The sequence below is a fragment of the Ostrea edulis genome, chromosome 6 (assembly GCF_947568905.1).
Source record: "Ostrea edulis chromosome 6, xbOstEdul1.1, whole genome shotgun sequence".
In the NCBI taxonomy this organism is placed as follows: Eukaryota; Metazoa; Mollusca; class Bivalvia; order Ostreida; family Ostreidae; genus Ostrea; species Ostrea edulis.
This window is the reverse complement of record NC_079169.1, coordinates 61,388,373-61,405,885: the sequence shown is the minus strand read 5'-3', so window position 1 is coordinate 61,405,885 and position 17,513 is coordinate 61,388,373. Positions and strand designations below refer to the sequence as shown.

Sequence of the window (17,513 nt, the reverse complement as noted above, 5' to 3'; positions counted from 1 at the left end):
TGTTACTGGCACGGCTGTCCCACCTGTTTCCCGAATCTGTTGACTGACATGCATCCTCATCGTGTTCAGCATACGTATCAAGACCTCTACCTGGACACCTTAAAACGAGCCAGTGCTTTAGAAGACCAAGGCTATACAGTCGTGAGCATATGGGAACACGAGTTTGATCGTCAGACCCAGACCAATCCCGACTTACAGGAATTTTTACAAGGAGTCGATATACAAGATCCTTTGAATCCCCGTGACGCTTTGTACGGAGGCCGGACCAATGCTACACGACTGTATTGTGAGGAGGGTGACATGCGATACGTGGATGTCTGTTCCCTGTACCCGTACGTGTTGAAATACAAACCATTTCCCGTCCAACATCCCCAAGTCATCACCAGCCATTTCACCGATGTCAGAGACTATTTCGGGCTCATTCGTTGTCGTGTCCTCCCACCCCGAGAGCTGTATCACCCCGTATTACCTTACAAGACCGGGGGTAAATTACTCTTTCCCTTATGCCGCACCTGTGCGGAACAGCGCAACTTAGGAACCGACGAGCGGTGCCAGCACACCGATTCTGAACGCAGTCTCACTGGCACCTGGGTGACCACCGAACTTCACAAAGCATTAGATCTAGGCTATCGTCTCGACCGCATTTACGAAGTTTGGCATTTTGAGAAAACCAGTGACCACTTATTTCGAGCGTATATCAACACCTTTTTGAAAATTAAACAAGAAGCTTCCGGATTCCCCGAGGATTGTCAAACAGCCCAACAGCAGCAACATTACATTGAGGAAATTCAGCAACGAGAAGGCATTGCCATGAACCCGGCAGACATCCAGAAAAATCCTGTCCGAAGAACCATTGCCAAACTCTTTTTAAATTGCTTGTGGGGAAAATTTGCTCAACGATTACAATTACCCAAATCCCTGTATCTCACGGAAGAAGAAGAATTACAACAGAAATTACAAGATGCCACTTTAGAAGTCAAAGGCATCGAACTCTTAGAAAATCGTGAACGCCCCGAATGTGATATGATGCTGATCAATTATCAGGAGAAAGAAGAATTTTTAGAAGACTGCCCCTTTGGAAACGTGGTGCTGGCGTGTTTTACAACAGCTCATGCTCGTTTACATTTGTACGAGACGTTACAGCCTTTGGGAGAGCGTGTCTTATACTTTGACACGGATAGTATCATCTATCAGCACGACGAGACCCAGTTCAATCCGACCATTATCAACAGTTTAGGCGGCTGGACCGATGAATTGGGTGGAGATCGTATCATCAAGTACATGTCGGGCGGGCCCAAAAATTATGCATACGAGACCCAGGGGGAAAAATCTGTCTGCAAAGTCAAAGGATTGACACTCAATTATCGTGCCTCTAGAGTCGTGTCTCTCGATACGTTGGAAAAAATGTTAAAAGGAGAAGAAGAAGAAGTCCATGTCCGCTATCCGCACTTTATTCAACGAACCCGCCAACATGATGTGCGAACCATTCCTCTGGTGAAGAAATACCGCATGGTGTATGATAAACGTCTACGTATTCATAACTATGACACGCTGCCTTACGGGTATTAAAAAGGAAACGCGTCTTGAGAAAAACATCAGTCTGCAAAATGAGTAAATACGGATCACTACAGAATCCTTCAGTGCCTTCCTATGGTGAATTATCGGCTCGTCTAGCGTCATTTCATACAGCCCCCGATATTCTGTTGAACTTATTACCTAACATTGCAGAAGCCGGATTCTTTTACAAAGGAATGGATGATCATGTGCGTTGTTTTCATTGCACATTATCTCTCAAACATTGGGAACCCGGGGACGATCCTTGGATAGAACATGCCTATTGGAACCCTCATTGTGCTTACGTGTTGTGCAATAAAAGTGTCAAATGGGTACGACAAACCTTCAATGCCTATGCCCGCGCTAAAGACAGTGATTGCGATTGGGGAGACTTACCCTTAGACGCGGCAGGGAATCCAATGTGTACCCAGAAATGTCACATTTGTTTAGAACGAGACTTGAGAATTGCTTTTTTACCTTGTGGTCATTTATGTACTTGTGCTATGTGTGCTTCAGGACTTAGAACATGTCCTATTTGTAGAGATGCTTTTGTAGAAACGGTTCGTATTTTTACTTGTTAATAAATATGTATGATCCCATGAACTTGTGTCATTTATCAAGATGTATACCTACGAGACACTTGAGCCTTTTCAGTTGAAACATGAATTTACCATGGTGGTGGCTGGACCCTCTAAATCGGGTAAAACGGAATTTGTGAAGCAACTGGTACAAAATACGCAGTGGATTTCACCGCCTCCCGAAAAGATAGTATGGTGTTATCGAGAATGGCAGTCCGCGTACGAATCCTTACAGGACAAGGTCGCTTTTATCCGCAATATACCTCAAGACGATGAGCAGATAGTGGCGGATCTCAGTACGCGTCATCTACTCATTTTTGATGATATGATGGGAAGTAAAGCCATCGAATCGATTGTCGACTGGTTTACGCGCAAAGCGCATCATCGAAATACCAGTGTCATTTATATCACACAAAATCTGTTTGATCGAGCAGTACAACATCGTACCATCAGTCTGAATGCTCACTATCTTGTGCTGTTTAAAAATCCTCGAGATAAATCTCAGATTGGGGTGTTAAGTCGGCAATTACAAATGCCGCATTTACTTCCAGCCTATGAGGACGCCACCCGTGTACCTCACGGGTATTTACTAGTGGACTTGAGTCCTCAGACGTCGGACGATTTAAGATTAAGAAGTCAACTCTTTACCAACTTGGCTGTGCACATGCCCCCGAGAGTATAAATAATGTCACATCATGGGCAGGTGTATCATTCGAAAGACAGTCTTCACCATGGGTAGACCTTCCGCGAAGAGTAAATTAGTCAAAACGTTACGCCGTTTACAACGGGAACGGGATCCCGTTCAACGGAGCCATCTCATTGAATTAGGACGTAGAGCCTTACTCATCTGGTTTGCGATGGGCGCTCGAAATTTATTGCGAGGCGTCTTACCAGGCAATAAAATCACTCAGCGGTTCATTCAATCCCATCGCCAAGACTTGAGTGTCATTGCCGATAAGAAGTCCAATGAAGAAGAGCGTAAAAAAGCCATTTTGAAACGAGGAGGCGCCGGATTCTTAGGAGGGACCATTATCCGTCATTTATTCAAATGGGAAACAGGCCGTAAGCCCCGTGGGGGACAACCCAAGAAAACCAAGAAACCACGGGCTAAGAAAGCTAAAAAATCACCTCAGAGAATTCCTACACTCGTTATTCGCTTACCTAAGAAGACACCTAAGAAGTCCCCTAAGAAGTCCCCTAAGAAGACACCTCTCAGGATGAAGAATCCGTTTCCCAATTGGGCTCCAAAGAAAACCCCTCTCATTGTGAAGATGCCGTTTCCCAAGGCCACTCCCCCCAAGGTCACTAAAACGTTAGCCAATCTGAAAGCCGGATTAGCTCAAAAGAAAATGGAACGACCCATGCATGGGCCTATAGGAAGTTCCAGAACCAGTGATACTGCTCTACCGAGTTTTGCTCATACCTTTGGAAGCATGAAATTTCAACCCTTAACCACCTCAACACCGGTTCAGGTGCAAAAGAAATATAAATGTAAATTTTGCCCTCTGGTCTTCAATGCGAGAGAGAACCGCAATCGTCACGAAGAGACCGTCCATCACAAGCGTTTTGATCCTAAACATCCGAGTGCCATTGTCCTGGACTAGGTATAAAAAGGAGGGGGAAGGTGCCCCACCCTTCATTACCATGGCTCATACGAAGAAGTGTGAATGTCGATTACGACCTCATTTACCGCTCTTGCAGACGTTAGCGGCTCCTCACTATTCCAGCAAATTAAAGACAGAGGTGTTGAAACATTGTTCCAATGACTGCATTTTAAAGATTTGTGAGATTGTGTACAATCTATTAAAAGGGGTGATTCCTCTCACTCCTACTCAGAAGCGACAACTGGGTCGAAAGAAACACATCTTAAGACGCTTAGTCCACCCTCAACCCGTGAAAAAACGACGAGGTATACTCATCCACCAAAAAGGAAGGGGTTCGTTTGTGTGTGGCAAGATTTGTAAGAAATCATGAGTCGAAAAATGGTGTTGGTACCGGAAGCGATGCTCAACGAATTAAAAGGCAAATTACCTAAACCTCCCGAATTTACCTCGACTATTGGTTTACGCAGTGATTTGGACGAGATTGAACATCGAGATGATTTAACCGAGAAAGAAAAAGTGGGGTTGTACGGTCATCAACTTCATCGCTATCGTCAATATTTACAACAAGCTCGACATCCCACCACAGCGACTCTGCCCTCCCCAACCAGTGCAGCCAGTGCCGCCTCACCACCCTCAGCCGCCTCAGCACCCGATGACTTGGAGGAACAGATTATCAAAAGCGTCAATAAACCGGGTCGAAAGAAAGCAGGTTTATTACTCGATCATCTCAAGAAATCCAAAGTGGTGACTTGGAATAAAGAAGGAGAAATCAGTTATAGAGGACGCAGGGTTCCCGATTCCAATATTGTGGATTTAATGACCGAAGCCCAACGACAAAGACCCTTAAGACATCGTGATCCCCCCGCGGGATTAGAGGAATTTGCTCAAGCGTTAAAAGAGACTCATGCTCCCAAAGGATATGTGAACAATCGGGATGTTATAAAAGCCATGGACAAACCAGGGAAAATCAGTACGCCTAGACCTCTAGAGGAAGAGGAGAGCGGATTTCAAGAAATCTCTGGTTTTGACCAATCGTTCTATGAAACTCCCAGACGAATGATGACCCCTAAAAATATCTGGGAGGCTAGTAAAAAGACATCACGTGAGATCGGAAAATGGTTAAATCTACCATGAAACCAGAACAGATCTTACAGCGACTGTATTACGATCCCAAGACAGGGTATGGGGGAGTCCAGGCGTTGTATCGTCAAGTGCGTCAATTAGGACACAAGATTACCCTGTCTCAAATTCGAGAATGGGTGAAAGCTCAAGATACCTATACCTTGCATAAACCGATACGGAGGAAATTCAAGCGACGACAAACACGAGTGACGGATATGGATGAACAATGGCAATTAGATTTAGCCGATGTCTCCAGCTTGAAACAAGACAATAATGGGTATACGTTTTTATTATGTGCCATTGACGTGCTGTCTAAATATGCCTGGGTCGTGCCTTTAAAACAGAAAACGGGGAAAGAAATGATACGAGGCTTACGACGGATTTTTCGAGAGGGACGTCGCCCCGTGCGCATTCAGTCCGATCAAGGAAAAGAATTTACCAATAAAGAATTTCGTCAAGCCTTCAAATCCATTCATTTCTTTACGACCCGTAATGCCGAAACCAAAGCCAGTATTGTGGAACGTTTTCAACGCACGCTGAAAGCACGCATGTGGCGGTATTTTACACGTCATAAAACACGACGGTATGTCGATGTCTTGGCCGATCTGGTGTATGGTTACAATCATACCTATCATCGCAGTATCCGGCGAGCTCCTGCTCAAGTCAATGCCAAGAATGTCTTGACCGTATGGAAAACCTTGTATGGAAAACAGAGTGCCGATACCACGAGTCGCTTGCAAGTGGGGGATCGTGTACGCATTAGTAAAGCCAAACGTACGTTTGAAAAAGGATATTTACCGAATTGGACCAAAGAACTGTTTACCATCTCTAGAAAAGTGCCAGGACGAAACGTCTATCGCATTCAAGATGATCACGGGGAAGAATTAGAAGGAACGTTTTACGAGAAGGAATTACAACAAGTGATTAAAGACGATGATGTCTATGAAGTGGAGGAAATCTTAGGGTATAAAAAGCGGCGTGTGGGAAAAAAAGTCATTTCAGAAGTCAAAGTGCGTTGGAAAGGATATCCCCCCAGTTTTGATTCATGGATTCCGCAAGCGGATCTCATTCGGCCATGACCGCCCAGTGGACTTTCTTGGGTGAAAAAGTCCCTCGAGCAGAAATTGTGTATTTTGCACAATTATTCCTGTGTTTAACCATCATTATCACCTCGGTCGTCATGTTAGCCTTAGGCGATCCCAATCGCGATTTTTGGATGGTGACCTTAAGTTCTCTCGTAGGCTACGTCATGCCTAGTCCACAAATGACGTTAGCGAGCCCGAGTATAAAACAGGAACGATCTTCTTCAGATTCACCAGTTCACCATGGCTAACACACAGTACGCATGGGAACAAGAGGGAAAGAAAACGGCATGGTTTGCGGATAAGCAGATGTGTTTGATGCATTGTAAACAACGCAAAGTGTTAGATCAACCGGTGTACTTGTACAAACGTATACTGATACCTCACGGATGGTCAGCCTTTATCATGAAGACCAAGTATCAAGAGTTTCGCTGGAAAGTCAAAGCCTTCTGGGGATTGATGGGACGACAAGACGAATCCGATTGGACCTTAAATGAGAGTCCTTGGTTTGACAATTCCGAGGACTGTCTCCGACATTTCAAAGACATGATCAATGAAGGTTATGATGTAGCCGATTGCTGGGGAACCCGACACTATCTGGTGATGCGACGACGCTTAGTCCCGAGACGAACCCTGACGTTACCAGACTCGGATGCGTTGATGTGGGGTGGTGGCCGCGATCAAGAAGAATGAATTGATTTGAATGTATTGTCATGTTGTATGTTGTTTCAAATAAAAATTGTGAAAAAACAAAACGGTGTTGTGTATAAATAGAGAAGGAAACAGAGACAGGGTCTCATTTAAGACATCATGGCTGGAGGAGAAGGGTTTTACATGACTCTGTTGAGTGATGGGTCGATGGAATCGTTTCCGACGAATACGACTGCTCAATTTAAAACGTTATTGCCACACACCATGGACTTAACGGATGGAGCATGGGAAGTCGGATTGACCGAAATGATGTACTCGGCCAACTTACAAAACGTATCGGATAGCGAGGTTTATGTGGACGTTCTCATTCCAGATCCGTATACGAAACATGTCCAAGATCCCAACACTTATAAATGGGAAAGATTTAAGACAGAGAATATGGGTAAAGTCACGATGGCCAGGTGTGAGGTGGTGGTCCCCTGGGATCTGACGCCATGGTCCCATCTCTTTGCGGGAGGGGATAGTTTATTTCCCTTCGATATCATTCGCATTCACTTCCGACCCGGAGCTTATACACAACCTTTGGCGTTAATCAATGAAATCAACGCAGCCTTAAGGAGAACCCTGTGGAAAGTATGGAGCGAGTTAGGGAATCCTAACGACGAGGGGAACAACCAGATCTTAGTGTATCACCCCGAGTACGATCGTGTCGAGTATCAGTTTAATGGGAAAGCACTGAGAACCACCCCCATGTGCATTCGTTTCCCTACGCCCTTAGCGTACAAGCTAGGTCTGGATAGTGACAAAATGATCCTGGGCGATGAAACCATGACGAAATGGATCAACGTGAATTACTTGGGGAACACGACCATGGATGTCTACGACAATCTGAAAGCCATGTATGTGTATTGTGACATTGTGGATCCTCAAGTGGTGGGTACCAACAAATTGAAATTATTGAGAGTCGTCCCCTGTACGGGTCAATACGACGATCGACAACAAGCCCGTTGGGAACCGATTCGAGCCGAATATTTGAAACTGAGTAAGAAATATTTCGATACCATTGAGGTACACATCATGAATTCTTTAGGGCGTCCTATGGGGTTTTTAAATGGGCGCTCCTTAGTCAAACTTCATTTCCGCAAAGTGTATTGAAAGATGAAGTACCATCGAGGAGTCAGACGCCAGAAAGGACACGGAATCTGGTTTCTCATTCCATGGATTGCCAATGCCATTGTGGGTCAAGCGGGCCAAGGAAAGAAGAGAAAGAGACGGCGTAAAAAGTATAAAAAGCGGGTGTAACCCCTAACGAAGTTCATTTACATCAAGATGCACTACCATAAAGGTTTAATACGGCAGCAGGGTCACGGGCTTGGAGCCCTGCTGGGAATAGCCAGCAAAGTGGCGGGTCCCCTGATCAGTGGATTATTAGGTGGAGCCCCCGCACAACAGCAACAACAACAACAGCGTCCTGTCTATCAAGAGAGATATTATGATTACGACCGTCCTTATCGCTCTTATCAGAGGAGACGACGTAGAAGCCATCCAACAGAAGAATATGATCCAGAATCTGAAAAGCAGAAGGGAAAAGGATTTTTCACCGATTTACTCAAATCGGGGGCTAAAAGTGCCTTAAAGGCTGCTGCTAAAACAGGGATGGATGTGTTAGATAATAAACGATCACTCAAAGACGCTCTCAAGACACACGGTGCCCAAGCCCTGAAAGAGACAGCAGGGTATGCCCGTAGGCGAAGATCTCGAAAAGCCCCATCCAAACGAGGAAGAAAAGCACGCACAGGAATACTCAGGAAGCCTGGAACCACGACCCTCAAAAGAAAACAGGTGGGAAAACAGGTGGGAATACAGGAAGGAAAAGGATTTGTTAAAAGAAAACAACGTATCTTAGCTCGGGGAGGGCCTCATAAGAGACCTAGGAAGCAACCTAGGAAGCGATCTAGGAAGGGAGGTAGGACGCTAGTGAAAAGGGGTAAGCCAAAACGCTCTCTGGATATTTTCGACTGAGAACCCTATAAAAAGGGAGTGAGAAGGAGACCAGAACACATTTGATCCCAGTTCACGCTGAGTAACACATCGTTCCAATATGATGCACAGAGAATCTTGCGCTTGTGGCACCAGCAGTTTAGAACTGTTTAAAGTGCCCCCGACCAACGTCACTTTAGAAGATTCGAAATGGATGGAATATTACCCCATTTCCAGTACCCTCAACTCGGATACGGCTCCGATTGAATTTGAAATCAAAGGACAAGGAGATGAATATCTGGATTTATCCCAAACTTATCTCCAGATGGTCTGTAAATTCACGAAAGCCAATGGAACGAATCTCACAGGAGGCCATTCGACCTCCACCCCCGTGAATAACATTCTCCATTCCTTGTTCAGTGAAATCGATGTCAGTCTCAATGGAAAAGTCATTACCCCGGGGACGGATACTTATCCCTACAAAGCGTATCTGGAGAAATTGTTGTCTTATGCACCCAAGACTCTGGAAACCCAGATGAGAGCCTGTAGCTTGTGGGAAAAGATACGGCAGGACATATGGATGAGGTCAAATTAGAAGCTCTGGCTCAAACTCCTGTGGAATTTGCAGTAGTGAATAACAAAGTCAACATCGCGGCCGTCATCCCGACTCCCGAGTATCCGGATGATTCCAAGAATGTAGGGTTGAGAAAACGTCACGAGAAGATTACAGACAGTAAGGAGATCGTGTTGATGGATCGATTACATCTGGATTTGTTTGAGCAAGAGAAATGTCTCCCTAATGGTTTGGATGTCCGTCTCAGATTCAATCGCGCTCGACCCCAGTTCTACATGATGACCGATGCCGGGAGTAGTGGGAAAGTGGTCATTCAAAGTATGATCTTGTGGGTGAGGAAAGTCAAACCTGTGCCGAGTATCATTAATCTCATCAATCAGCAACTGAGTACTCAAACGGCGAAATATCCATTGAGACGAGTGGAAGTGAAAACCTTCACCATTCCTAGTGGCACCCAATCTAAAATCACCGATCATCTGTTTCAAGGACAGATGCCTAAACTGATCGTGTTGGGTTTTGTGGACAATGCGGCTTTTAATGGGGATAATACCAGAAACCCCTTTCATTTCCAAAATGAGAGAGTCAAGAAATTAGAAATCAGTATCAATGGAGAAATGATGGAAACCCGACCTTTGGAACCTAATTTCACCGACGATCAGTACCTGAGATCGTATTTGAGTCTGTACAAAGGCTTGGGAAAATTAGGCCAGGACTGGGCTCCGGACATTACCCTGGAAGAGTATAAAAACGGTTACACCCTCTGGTGTGTGGATTTCACGAAAGATCAAGAAGCCCAGACGGATAAATTTCATCTCATACAGACGGGGAACTTGAGAGTGGAAGTGCAATTTGCCGCCAACGTAGCCAGGACCTTAAACTGTGTGGTGTATGCCGTGTTCGACAATCTGCTAGAAATCAACAAACAACGAGAAGTCAGCATCGATTACTAAGAGAGAGATGGATACTCAGCAATTGAGAGATGTTTTACAACGAGATTTAGGACCGGCGTTTGCAGGTGTGTATCCTCGAGATGTCATACCTGAGCTGTTACCTCATCACAAAGCCATCGTGGTGAATACAGACCCTCACGATCGCCCTGGAGCGCATTGGGTCTGTTTGTATTTGAGTAGCCCTACCGTCGAATATTTTGATTCTTACGGATTACCTCCCAGCCATAAAGACATCCAAGACTTTATTCAACGCCACGGAGAGACTTGGATTCATAATACCCATTGTTATCAAGATTTGAATACGGATGTCTGTGGACAATACTGTGTGTATTTTTTACATCAATGCCATCGCCATAGAAGCACCGTACAAGAATGGTTACTTCCCTGGAAAGGCACGGCCTTACAACGCGATCGTTTTGTGGCTGATTGGTTTAAAGAGACCTTCCGAAAACCGAGAACCCATCAAGGACAAACTTGTCAATGTCAAAGACTGAATGTATTGTAAACTATGTTATTGTTATTGTTCATAGTTGGAGTTTAATAAAACGTTGGAAATTTATTTTTTTTTTCTTGTCATTGTAATCAACCATGTCTTTTCAAAAAGAATGGGTAGCCCTGAAAAGGGCTGTTTTCTTTCTCTCTGTTCTTGGTCTTTTCTCTTCTTCTTCTTCTCTCTTCTCCTTCTTCTCCTTCTCTTCTTCTCTTCTCCTTCTCTTCTTTTCTTCTCGGTCCCCCTCACTGTCTGTTCTTCTTCTTCTTTCTTCTCTTCTTTTTCTGCTCCTCCGGGGGTTGCTCGTGGTCAAACACAAAAACAGGCAACCACCCGTGTTTAAAAAACAATCTCCCCGGAGGCCGTTGCACCACTTCTAACTCTGCGTCCCAGTTTTCCTCAGGCGGGGGCAGATCCTGGCTCATGGGCGGTGGGGGAAGAGCCTCCCGTGAGGCCGGCGGGGCAATCTCTTGCTCCCAATCCTCCTCCCATTTGATACAATAATCATTCACTGTAGGGTCTGGTCCTACTCTACGGCTCATGGTTCTGGTTCCTTTAAAAAATCGGAATGCCCGATTTTTGACGTTGCGCTCGTTTTAAAAAGGCGAGAGCGCGGACGTCCTCGAAAACATCCCCTACCTCAGATGGCTGACGTCATGTTGATGACTCATCAAAAAACACTATATAAATAGGTCACTTGTTACCATTTTTCTCAATCATGTCGTTTGAACGGTACGTGCACGATGAGAAAGATGTACTAGTGTGTGGGTATTGCCGAGGACCTTGGAGAACTTGTGGCTGTTTTCATTATAAAAAAGAAAACATCCTGGCCAAACATAAGTGGATAGAGTATATGGCAGAGCTGAATTATTGTCCCTTTGTCTATAAATGTTGTGGTCACACTAGAGAACCCTGGCTACCGTGTAAGTGTCCGCAGCATTGTACCATCACCCCTGAAGAAGAAATAGCGCATAAGGACTGTACCTGTGAGATCTGTCAGGAGTTTAGAGAGCGCTGGACTCAGAGAAAGTTTAAACCCCACCTGTTTCAACATTGTCCTTACAGTCAAGAACCCCGGTTAACGTGTACCTGTGAGACCTGTCAACCAGCATGTCGGTGACGGATCTACGAGGAGATGTATTATCTCTACCTTGGGTGGATGCTATTGTACAACAATGTAACTGTTTAACGGTGAAACCTCATGGGTTAAGTCAACGTATTGCCGACCGATTTCCTTGGGCTAATCTGTATGCGACCCGACAACCTTTAGGACGGAGAAATTTAGCTATAGCAGCGGATCGAGGAATACCGGGTACTGTGTGTATTATGCCTCATTCTACTCATCCTGATGTGATCTGTTTGTTAGCGCAATGGGATTACGGGAGAGGCACTCAACGCTTACCCCTGTATGCCGATACCCCCGAACAACGTGAACTTTGGTTTCAACAATGTTTACAGGAATTAGGCACTTTGTCTTACCAGACTTTAGCGTTTCCTTATCGTATTGGATGTGGATTAGCCGGAGGCAATTGGACTCATTATAGACAATGGATTTGTGACTTTGCTTATCAGTATCATAAACATGTTTACATTGTCAAGAAAATGTAACTTTATTCTAGCTTTATTCTAACTATTACTTGTGTTAATAAAACTTTTTTAATAAAACTTGTGTGTTTCTTGATTTTTGCCATAAAAAGTGTCTTTTCAAAAAAGTTGGTGGCCCTGAAAAGGGCCGTTTGGTCCTAAGGACCGACTTTCAATCCCTGGTTCCGGTAAACCGGCATAACGGGCACCGTCCCCGGGTGTGTCGCCGCTCCTGTAACTCTTCCACGCACGAGCAGCAAGCTGGGCGCTGCCCACATCCCCTACACGTGATACCGGAGTGTACCCTGTCTTGCCAGCAGACAGGGCACTTAAACCAGATAGGAACCGCCCTATCTGCCCAGCCAGGGACAGTCATAGGGTGGTTCCTCGGGGGATGAGTTGCCACCGGTGCGTGGGTTGGTCTCGGTGGCGGAGTCCTCCCTGCAAACCGGATGGTAGGTGGTGGGGGTCTTGCAGGGGCTGCTGGTCTCGGTGGTGATGACGTGCCTGTCACCAACAGCGACGGACTCTGGGCTGGACTGGGAGGTGGCGCGGGGGACGGTGACCTCGGTGAATACTCCACCGGTGACGCTGGTGAGTCGCTCATCGGCACCGGGCTGTATTCCACTGGTGCCGATGGGATCGCTGGTGGTGGTGTTGTAGGTGTCGCCGGGGAGTAAGGTGGTGGTGGTGGTGAGGGTGGCTGTGGGGCCCGTCGGCGCGGTCTCGTAGCCGTGGAGATTCGAGCGGTGCGGCGGCGGCGTCCCCTCCCTTCATACTCTGCCCGCACCCGACAGATGATCTCACGGACCCCACTCTGGTCGAAAGGGGAGAAGGTGCTCAGGTCGTTCTCAGAACGCACGACCCAATTCTCCCCTACCCGTTCCTCAGCCACCACTAAGAGCCGGTACCGAAACCCAGGCAAGGTCTGAAAATTGTAGAGCGGGTCTCTTCTTGCAGCCATTCTTCTTTCTTCTATAAAATCCTTCAAACCTGTGCTGGATCACCAGTGAAGTGAACTGGCGAGTGCGCCGGTATATATCAGGAAAGCGCGGACCTCCTCGAAAACATCCCTCGCTTCGGAGACGAAGCCAAGATGGTGGGCGTCAAAATGGCGGATTTGTGCTTTCGAGTAGAGAGTTTTTTCTCATTGTCTTTTTCTAGACATTCGATATCTGTGCATGGTAGATTTAATCTGATAGATTCTGAGACGGCGAATGCGTTAAACTTATTTTTATTTTGCTACGTCGCATAGTTTTCAAAGAAACAGAGGTTAAAGAGGTCGAGTCGAGGTTCAATGTTTCTTCACCACCTCTTTAAAAATTTATTTCTCGACCATGTACATCCCTAAAAACATCTCATAAGGTCTATTCGATAGAAAACACCTTATTTGATTCGATTTTCACTCTACCTTTAGGATTTTTCTGGATTCCTCAACAAATAAACCCTTCTCTGAGAGACTCAACCAAACACAGCTTTCGTGTAAACAATTTTATTCATGTCACATATTTCAAATACATATCTCCCACACACAACACCAATTCACATGTCTTTTTAAAATAGGGTCCAACATTTTTTCCATTTCTCGAATCCTGCGTTGAAATCGATATCGATCAGCGGCTACAGTCATCCAGATACTTGTCCGGTCTTCTTCGGGTAACAGATACACTTCATTATGATCCAGATTAAAAGTCACACATTTTCTTGTATTTTGTTGTACATGTGATGAAGATACCGCCCTCGAAGGGTGTCGATCACGCCACTGATGTGCGGCTTTGTTCTCTTTAATTCCTCGGCTACTAAATGAATCAACACTAATGCCTCGGTGTTGATACGGTTCTCGATCAAATGTCTGCATATCCACCAATATTCGTCTAAAGTGATTGGAAATAATACCGCACGAAGACAGGATTTCAATTTTTGAAAATCTGGCAAGTTTTCTATTTCCTCAATACACTGTAGGACAAATGTTTTTTCGATGTTATCCCTAGCAGTCATGATTTCATCAATGAAATGAATTAAGTTCTTCACACTTTATGTATACTTCTCGAAGCCAGTCCTTGGTGATACTTTCAATCTCGGCGGTTTTTTCAGGCATGCGTTTCTTGAATTCCTCCCCCACAACATAAATTAACATCAATCCCGCATCGTTATAGAGATTGATGTACACATGGTTCCGTAGATCTGTATATTGGTCCAGAGTCAATGGAAACACTCCCGCTATCAGATAATTTTTAACAGCTTGAAACACCGTATCGTCTTGCATTTTCTCGACCCATTCTAATGCATGGTTATGCGCTTTTTCTGCGATGTTGTCACTGCTGGCCATCCTCCACGAATAAAGGAAAAGAAAACGGTTAGGTTTTTTTATACACCTTTTCCAACCAGTGATCGGTAATCGCTACAATCGCCCCAGTCTTCTCAGGTTCCCGTCGTCTAAATTCTTGCTCCATGGTATAAATCATGATCAATCCAGACTCTCTGTTCAGGTTGTCGGCTATATGCTTGCAAACGCCGGAATATTCATATAAGGTCATAGGAAATTCCCAAAAGATCAACAACTTCATGGCGAATTTATATCTCAACGGCTGTTTTTCTTTCCAGTCCTTGATACACTGTAATGCAGCGCTACGAGCGTTGTTCACCGATTCTTTGTAGTCCTTGAAATACTGTAATACAGCGGTAAGAACGTTGTTGGTCAATTCAGCCATGATGATCAAAATGAAAAAATTCCAAAACGTTCTTGTTTTATAACAGGGCCGCCATTCCTTTCATACGAATCAGTTCCACGAATCCTTTTTGTAGACAATCGCGTAAGATCCGATCAATGTCACTCATCTGGTCTGGAAGGTTCTGTTTCAATTCCTCAGCATACAAATAAATCATGAGTAAACGTCCCGTATTGGTATTCTCCGCTAATGAATCAGCAATCCGTTGAAAACTATGTACATTTCTGACCTCCGGTGACATCTGTTGTACAAATTGACGAGCATTTTGAATGAGAGGGTCATGTAAGGCCACGTTCATACATTGTAGTACATAGCTATATCCATTTATTCTCGTAGTAGCACTGCCGCCCATAGTGCATAACGAACGTTCAGAAAACACCTGTATTTATAGGTAAAGGTTATGCATCACGTGATCAACCACCTGCACCGCGTGATCAAACACCTGTACGTCAGCTGGTTTTTCTACAGTCATTCTTGTCTGACCTTCAGTCATGGATACACGGAGAATTTTAAGAGCGAGACGCCGCCGCCAGGGAATACAACAAGTGGAGAATTTAACCATAGTAGAAGATTATGTAGACGAGATGGAGATCTGGGACAATTTAGTACAGAGATGTCGCCATCGATTACGCTGGGGCCGATCTAAAAATTGGTGTTTTGACTATGTATTGCGATCACGTGAAACAGTGGAGGATATTTACCTGCGTTTAAGTGACATGTACCTGAAAAATTCCCCCCTCATACAGTACATGATTTACCAGTTTTACACGTTATTGAACGGCACTCAAAAAGTATCGGGATTTATTCGACTGGAGAAACCACGTCACCGGAGAAGTGTATGGGTATTGTTTTGGGATGCACACTGGATGTGGGAAACCGTCGAAGAGATACGTTTCCCCGGGAGAAGAGCTCGACAATTAGTACAGCACATTATATCCGAAGATCATGACTTACACGTGTATATAGAAGAACCTGCGTATGAAGCCGGCCATTTTTAAAAATAAAAACTTCATGCACAGCCCTTTTTAGGGCTACTTTAAACACCAATATAAGTTCCATTCCACTAAAGTCAATGTGTAGCAATGTGCACTAGCACGCGCTGGTCGCGAGAAACCGGCTTTTCAAGTTCAATTAGGGCACTAGCACGCGCTGGTCGCGCGATGTTCTAGCTGAAACCGGTTTTTCCAGAAAAAGATGGTGCAACCACGTGCTCCCCACGTGCCCCCCACGAGACAGAATAGTCTAGACATTTTGCTGGCTATAAAAGCGGAGCCCCACTATCAGTCCTCATTCGATCTTCAATCACCTTCCAGAAGACATGGCTCAGAAACAACTAGAATTTGTGGACAAAGCTCAGAAGAAAATAGATCAGCTGGTACAGAAGCAGATGGGACCACAGAAAGACTACATTGAATTGAAGAAAGCTAAGAGTGACGATCAGAAGACTGAACTGGGGAAGACCGCGAACTTGTTGCTCACGACTCCATACCCCATTGCTCGACAAGAGAAGATGGCCCAGACCTCGGATTACCTCCCTAGCCAGAATCCGACAGACCCGGGATTAGGCTTCTATTTTCCCGATTCACAGGACGCTACGGGACTGGAACTGGGCCTCTACAACGCTCAGAATGACCCTCCGACCATGAACAAAGAAGACTTTGCGATCATTACCACAACACTAGACGGGATCGTTAACCGCATTAATGTGCTGAGTAATGAGATTGGAAATCATACCACAGTCCTACTGAAGAAGCTGGAAGAGCTGACTTCTAAAAAACCTAGGAAGGAATACACTCCAGATTACACTGCTAACCCGTGCTACACGTGTGGAGAAACAGGACATTGGTCGCCGAATTGCCCACAGAAAACAGATTATCCGCAGACCAGTAAGAAATCGTGGTCGGCAGATTCTCAACAGACCAGCAAGAAAACCAAACAAAAGGATCCTTGCTACAAATGCGGAAAAATAGGACACTGGATTAGTGAGTGTCCAGAAGAACAACTGGAAATAGATGCGATGATTGGGCCCGTACCTGGCTCAAAATCCCCTGTGAAGAGAGAATACAAACCGTTAGAGATGTGGAATCCCCCCACACCTACTGAAGAACCGCGAAAAAAGAAGAAGAAACTCAGCAGAAAGTAATGGACTGTGCTTGAACTGTTATGCTTATTGAACTGTTTTTATGCTTATTGAACTGTTTTGCATTGTTCTATGCTTGTACCATTGTTCTTTAATAAACATGTCAACTTAAAACCTTGTGTTATTCATTAGATTTAATACACAGGAATACATAGGATTTCACAGGATTTCACTGGATTTTATACCGATTTTCAGAAAAATAGCTCACCCTTTTCCAGGAACTCAAAGCGAAAGTACCGCATCATAGAGCTAGACCAGCGGCAATAGGCCAGCCTATTCACCGGACACCCAGCCTACAACCCCTGCTGGGGTTGACCCCGTCCTAGATATTGAACCACTCCGTTAACCCCAACACCGCTTGACCAATCAAAAGACGCCCTTGCTTGACCTCATTTGCATAAAAAGTGCACTCAGTTGAACCCCCTATCGGGAGGGTTTATACTACTCAGGGTAATAACAAAACAGGTTTGTTTGG

General features: G+C 45.1%; 1 protein-coding gene across 1 annotated transcript; it reads left to right on the top strand.

Annotated features, from left to right (window-relative positions):
• Positions 1-8,692: 8,692 nt before the first annotated feature.
• Positions 8,693-10,095, top strand: LOC130047293 (uncharacterized protein F54H12.2-like). Its single transcript, XM_056141946.1, has 3 exons — positions 8,693-9,116; positions 9,200-9,658; positions 9,851-10,095. Exons 1-3 carry the CDS (start codon positions 8,693-8,695, stop codon positions 10,093-10,095), a joined length of 1,128 nt encoding a protein of 375 aa, XP_055997921.1.
• The last annotated feature ends 7,418 nt before the right edge of the window (positions 10,096-17,513 follow it).

What these genes read in the sequence shown, in the direction of transcription:
- LOC130047293 (XM_056141946.1), top strand. Translation starts at nt 8,693, where the DNA reads ATGATGCACAGAGAATCTTGCGCTTGTGGCACCAGCAGTTTAGAACTG. An exon ending in GGAAACCCAGATGAGAGCCT is followed by an intron (nt 9,117 to 9,199) that starts GTAGCTTGTGGG and finishes TGGAATTTGCAG; the next exon opens with TAGTGAATAACAAAGTCAAC. An exon ending in GCCTAAACTGATCGTGTTGG is followed by an intron (nt 9,659 to 9,850) that starts GTTTTGTGGACA and finishes TGGGAAAATTAG; the next exon opens with GCCAGGACTGGGCTCCGGAC.